The sequence below is a fragment of the Phocoena phocoena genome, chromosome 1 (assembly GCF_963924675.1).
Source record: "Phocoena phocoena chromosome 1, mPhoPho1.1, whole genome shotgun sequence".
Lineage (NCBI taxonomy): Eukaryota > Metazoa > Chordata > Mammalia > Artiodactyla > Phocoenidae > Phocoena > Phocoena phocoena.
The window spans coordinates 110,425,546-110,431,619 of record NC_089219.1 but is presented as its reverse complement, the minus strand read 5'-3'; the positions used below and the strand labels follow the sequence as shown (position 1 = coordinate 110,431,619).

General features: G+C 48.5%; 1 protein-coding gene across 1 annotated transcript; it reads right to left on the bottom strand.

Moving 5' to 3' along the window:
- Positions 1-3,464: 3,464 nt before the first annotated feature.
- LOC136138003 (involucrin-like) lies at positions 3,465-5,144 on the bottom strand. The gene is made up of 3 exons (XM_065896471.1): positions 4,882-5,144; positions 4,029-4,509; positions 3,465-3,836 (listed from the first exon to the last, which is right to left on the bottom strand). Exons 1-3 carry the CDS (start codon positions 5,142-5,144, stop codon positions 3,465-3,467), a joined length of 1,116 nt encoding a protein of 371 aa, XP_065752543.1.
- Positions 5,145-6,074: the final 930 nt, after the last annotated feature.

Below are 6,074 nucleotides of genomic sequence, written 5' to 3'. Positions count from 1 at the left end.
GGGGAGAATAGTGGTTACAAGAAACAGTGGTGTAGGGGAAAAAGGGAGATTAGAAAAAAAGAAAAAAAGTAGAACGGTGGTTGCTAGGGGTTGTGGGGAGAAGTCCATGGGGAATTGTTGTTTAATAGGTACAGAGTTACAATTTTGCAAGATGGATGGTGGTGATGGTTGCAGGACAACGTGAATGTACTTAATACCTCTGAACTGTACAATGATTAATAGAGTAAATTCTATGTAATATTTACTTCACCACAATGAAATAGAAAATAAAGTACTACTGCGTTATAGCCCAAAGTATAAAATAAATATTCATGAGTACATGCTGACATAAATAAATGATTAAATGCATATGTCCATACATATATACATACATAAGGAGAGGGAAGAGATACATTTCCTATACAGGAAATTCAAAATAATTTATGATGACACTCCACCCTCAGTGATGGGGAGCTTAACATCCCACATTTTTTTTTTTTTAGATGTTGGGGGTAGGAGTTTATTCATTTATTTATTTATGTTTGCTGTGTTGGGTCTTCGTTTCTGTGCGAGGGCTTTCTCTAGTTGCGGCAAGCGGGGGCCACTCTTTATCGCGGTGCGCATGCCTCTCATTATCGCGGCCTCTCTTGTTGTGGATCACAAGCTCCAGACGCGCAGGCTCAGTAGTTGTGGCTCACGGGCTAGTTGCTCCACGGCATGTGGGATCCTCCCGGGCCAGGGCTCAAACCCGTGTCCCCTGCATTAGCAGGCAGATTCTCAACCACTGTAACACCAGGGAAGCCCCAACTCCCCACTTCTTAATTGTGGGCTTTGCACAGTGACTTCCTTCCAAAGAATACAGTACAGTAATATGGGATGTTGGAGAGAGGATGAGGAGAGTGGCCAAGCCTGATAGATGTTACCTCAGCCACGTGATCAAAGTGATAAATCATGTGAATAGTATGTACCCTTTAAATAATGTGATGCAAAAGGCACTTTACCTCTGTGGTCTTCCTCTTAAAATCCCAGAACTCCAGTCTAATCATGAAGAAAACATCAGACAAACCCAATTTGAGGGATATTCTATAAAATACCTGACCAGGACCCCTCAAAACTGTCAAGTTCATCAAAAATCAAGGAAAGTGAGAAACTGTCACAGTCAAGAGGAGCCTAAGGAGACAAGACAGCTAAATGTAATGTGATATTCTAGATGGGATCCTGAAACAGGAAAAGACAGTAGGTAAAAACTAAAATAATAGGAATAAACCTTGAACTTCAGTTAATAATAATGTACCAATACCGTTTTGTTATTTATAATAATAAAAGTGCTATACTAATGTAAGATGTTAATAATAAGGGAAACTGGGTGTGAAGTGTATGGTAACTCTTTTTACTGTCTTCTTGACTTTTTCATGAATTGGAAACTGTTCTAAAGAAAGGTCTATTACACCTACTACTATATGTAAAATAGATATACAACAAGGATTTGCTGCATAGCATATGGAACTATATTCAATATCTTGTAATAACCTATAATGGAAAAGAATCTGAAGTTGTACAGCTGAAACTAACACAATATTGTAAATCAACTATAGTTAAATAAACAAATTGAAAAAGAAAATAACAGAAAAATAAGGTCTACGAAAAAATCAAAACCTAAGACTTCAAAAAAATTTGCACATATTCTGGGTGTTTCTGATTACTTCTCACTGTGCCCCCAATCTTCCCAACCAGTTCTACTCAGACTTCCTTTTAACTCTTGTCCTGTTAGGAGGACTTGAGCCTTCATTCTCATCCTCTGAATAATGAGAGCCGCTGACAAGCATGAACTCAAGGAGTGAAGTAGTTGGATCAGAATTTTAAGTAGAACACCCTGTCCTCTGTGTGATGCGTGGATTGCAGGGTATGTGGAGACACGGAGCAAAGGAGAACAGCTTGAGGGCCATTGCAATAGTTCAGGGGAGAAATGACTTCAGTCAAAGCTTGGGAGGTGTGGGTAAGCGTAGCTAGGACTTGGTCTCTGGTGGAGAGTAGGGAAGCAAAGGAAAGGAGTGGAGAATGATGTGTCGTCTCTGGCTTCGGTGAATGCAGAGAAGGTATCATTACCCAAGAGAGAGAATACCTAAGGAGGAATGACAGTGGGTGTCCCTGGAGTTGGGGGCAGTAAGAGATACTAAGGGCCCTTCAACCTACTGAGTTTCGGTGTCTCCAAAGGGATGTCCCTGACATATGCTCATGGCTGTGATGAAATAGCTTTAGGTAACTTGAGACAACCTGCCTGAGATGATGTGGTTAAATAGTTAGAGCCAGGTGATTCCCAGGAAGGAGAGAGCCCCCGCGTCCTGATGTGATTGATGGCAGGAAAGGCTACAGAAATGTCAGGGAGGGTAACCACTGCAATGACCTTGGATCTGTATTTCTCCAGGCTATTCAGCACTTTGGCTTCCATGATTCCAACTGGCCCAACCTTTACTTCCTTTAGTGACACTGTCACTTTCTCCTTCAGAGACCAGTCCCAGGAGTCTCGCCTCTCCCCATCTTGCCCAGTTCTGCTTCTTTGCTTTCCTAAAGTCTTCCTTAACCATGGAGGCAGTTAGTAAGACTCTTGGAAACCATGAGGACATTCTATGGAGACAAAACCTGGGCAGGGACCAGAACCCAGGTGGAGCCTCCACTCCCTCCCCGTGCCTTTGGCCATGGGCTAGGATTGGGCTCCGTGGGTATAATGTAAAGCAGTGTTGAACTGAGATGAATAGATCCTCTTCCCCCAACCAGAATAACCTATCTCCTCTTCATGACTGCCAAGTGCTCCTTTCAGGTGCATGAATGAAGTTGTTTTGTTTTCTTTTGGTGTTGTTGTGATCTCATTTTTAGAAGCTGTTGAATGTATTGAATGGTTTGGGGAGCAGAATTGAAAAGGGGTCAAAATGTCTGTCTTCCTTTGGAAATTGGCCAAGAGTCATTTGCAACCATTAACCCCCACACAGGTTTTTATACGGTGAGCGACAGAGGGTAAAAAGCCAAAGAGAATACAGGATCCCAGTTCTTCCAGCATTTATTCTGTATTATTGTACACACTCACAGAGTCAACAATAGCAGTGGGGATGCAGTCAGAGTTGCTGTAGTCACTGTCTCTTCAAGCAGAGGCTCTGGCCACCTGAGGTTGGGATTGGGCTCATCAGGGGTGGTTGCTGGGCAATAGCTCCCCTCCCCGCCAAGCCCTATCCAAGGGACATGCAGAAGGACAGGGTCAGGCCGGTTCACAGATAAGGTGGGCCACCCAGGCTGGGGACTGGAGGTAAGCCAGGCCACTGGCTCTCTCTTCACTTGTGTGGGATTTCCAGGGGCCTCTGTGACCCTAGGGGTGGTTACTTATAGTTGGGGGACACTACACCTCCAGCTTCTTTAGGGGGCAAGACTTCTCCCTTCAGTGGCTGGACTGGGTTGGTCTCTTGGACGTGGCCAGGAGTTGGGACAAGCAGAGGCTACTTCAGCAACCCCTTCTGCTGCTTCAGCTGCTGCTCCCCTTTCTTTTCCAGTTGCTGATCTTTCTTTGCTAGCTCTTGATCCAGCCGCTGGCCCAAGACCTTCTTCTCCTGTTTCAGCTGTTGCACATGCTTTCCTGGCTCCTGTGACTCTTTCTGCTGCTGCTGCTGGTCCACAGGCTTTCCTGGCTCCTGTGACTCTTTCTGCTGCTGCTGCTGTTGCACATGCTTTCCTGGCTCCTGTGACTCTTTCTGCTGCTGCTGCTGGTCCACAGGCTTTCCTGGCTCCTGTGACTCTTTCTGCTGCTGCTGCTGGTCCACAGGCTTTCCTGGCTCCTGTGACTCTTTCTGCTGCTGCTGCTGGTCCACAGGCTTTCCTGTCTCCTGTGACTCTTTCTGCTGCTGCTGCTGCTGGCCCACAGGCTTTCCTGGCTTCTGTGACTCTTGCTGCTGCTGCTGCTGGTCCACAGGCTTTCCTGGCTCCTGTGACTCTTTCTGCTGCTGCTGCTGGTCCACAGGCTTTCCTGGCTCCTGTGACTCTTTCTCCTGCTGCGGCTGTTCTACATGCTTTCCTGGCTCCTGTGACTCTTTCTGCTGCTGCTGCTGGCCCACAGGCTTTCCTGGCTCCTGTGACTCTTTCTGCTGCTGCTGTTGGTCCACAGGCTTTCCTGGCTCCTGTGACTCTTTCTGCTGCTGCTGCTGTTGCACATGCTTTCCTGGCTCCTGTGACTCTTTCTGCTGCTGCTGCTGGTCTACAGGCTTTTCTGGCTCCTGTGACTCTTTCTGCTGCTGCTGCTGGTCCACATGCTTTCCTGGCTCCTTTGATTCTTTCTGTTGCTGCTGCTGTTGCACATGCTTTCCTGGCTCCTGTGACTCTTTCTGCTGCTGCTGCTGGTCCACAGGCTTTCCTGGCTTCTGTGACTCTTGCTGCTGCTGCTGCTGGTCCACAGGCTTTCCTGGCTTCTGTGACTCTTTCTGCTGCTGCTGCTGGTCCACAGGCTTTCCTGGCTTCTGTGACTCTTTCTGCTGCTGCTGCTGGTCCACAGGCTTTCCTGGCTCCTGTGACTCTTTCTGCTGATGTTGCTGGCCCACAGGCTTTCCTGGCTTCTGTGACTCTTTCTGCTGCTGCTGCTGGTCCACAGGCTTTCCTGGCTTCTGTGACTCTTTCTGCTGCTGCTGCTGGTCCACAGGCTTTCCTGGCTCCTGTGACTCTTTCTGCTGCTGCTGCTGGCCCACAGGCTTTCCTGGCTCCTGTGACTCTTTCTGATGCTGCTGCTGGTCCACAGGCTTTCCTGGCTTCTGTGACTCTTTCTGCTGCTGCTGCTGGTCCACAGGCTTTCCTGGCTTCTGTGACTCTTGCTGCTGCTGCTGCTGGTCCACAGGCTTTCCTGGCTTCTGTGACTCTTGTTGCTGCTGCTGCTGTTGCTGCTGCTGTGGTTCCTGTTGCTGTGGCTCACACTCTTTCTTGGGCACCTCCTTCACAGGAGTGGTGTGTTTCTTCCCGAGCTCCATGGGATCCTTCCCTGGGAACTCCGAGGATACCTTCTGGAATGGGGCAGGCAGTGGAGTTGGCTGCTTCGCTTGCTCCTGCTGGATGTTGCTGGGAGGAGAAACAGGCTTCAGGGACTCCTTACTGGGGGCAGGGGGCAAGGTCACTGGCAGAGTACGTTGCTGGGACATCTTGGAAGCTGCTTTAGGTCAACCTGAAAATCAGGATGGGTCAGAGGGTTAATTGAAGGCGAGGAAGTAGATGAACCCCTGGAAATATGCAGCAGCGCCTGGTTTCTCAGCATCCCCTCTTCCCTTGGGCGGGGGTACTCTCCCACCCACGCTGGGCTATCATTCCCCAGAAGCAGCAGAGTGAAGGGTAGGAATGGAGAGGGGCATGGAAAGGCCCTCCTGGGAGCCTCTTGTTCCCAAGAGACAACAAAGAGCACTCTCCAGAGGTGCTCTGCAAAGGTGGGCTGGGTACCACTTCACCTCCTGCTCTTGCCTATCCTTGTCTCTCCCTTGTTTCTGACCTTCATGTACAAAGAAGAGAGATGAGCTCTGGGATTATGACAGGAAGAGGGAAGGTGTCAGGAAAAGAAAGGTCTCCTGGAGAACTCCCGAGTCCTGGAAAATCAGTAGCCCATCCCGAGACGATCTGAGAGGTGAGGGTGCACACCCTGGACTGGAGTCACATGACATGATCTCAGCTTAAATCTCCCAGTGAAATGCTGTGTGGTTCTGGGAAAGTCACTTAGCCCCTCTGGACCTCAGGTTTCTCCTCTGTAAAATGAACACATTGGCCTATTCAACTCCAGAGCTGCTTTCTCTCCTGACCATCTGAGCTTTAGCTGGTGCTGGTGGGAGGGGGCTGCAAGGTTGTTGAGAGTTGGAGTTGGTTCTTTCAAGTCTCCTACTTCTAAGCTGGGTTTCCCTGTCCCTGCTCAGCCTTGGTTCTCCAAATAGAAAGTGTTCCCCATGCTGCATTTCTCCCTTTGGTAGCACAGCCAAGAGTTACAAGCATGTCCCCGGACACCCTGCCTCCATAAAGATGGTAAAATCACAGTCAGCCCAAATCAATCAGTTTTAGGAGAGAAACTGGCCGTATTTCCCCTTTATCCC

Bases quoted from the DNA above. Each gene is read 5' to 3' on its own strand.
- LOC136138003 (XM_065896471.1), bottom strand. From the start codon at position 5,144: ATGTCCCAGCAACGTACTCTGCCAGTGACCTTGCCCCCTGCCCCCAGT. The intron at 4,510-4,881 runs GCAGCAGCAACA...GCCAGGAAAGCC, and splicing joins CCACAGCAGCAGCAACAGCA to TGTGGACCAGCAGCAGCAGC. The intron at 3,837-4,028 runs GTAGAACAGCCG...GAGACAGGAAAG, and splicing joins CACAGGAGCCAGGAAAGCAT to CCTGTGGACCAGCAGCAGCA.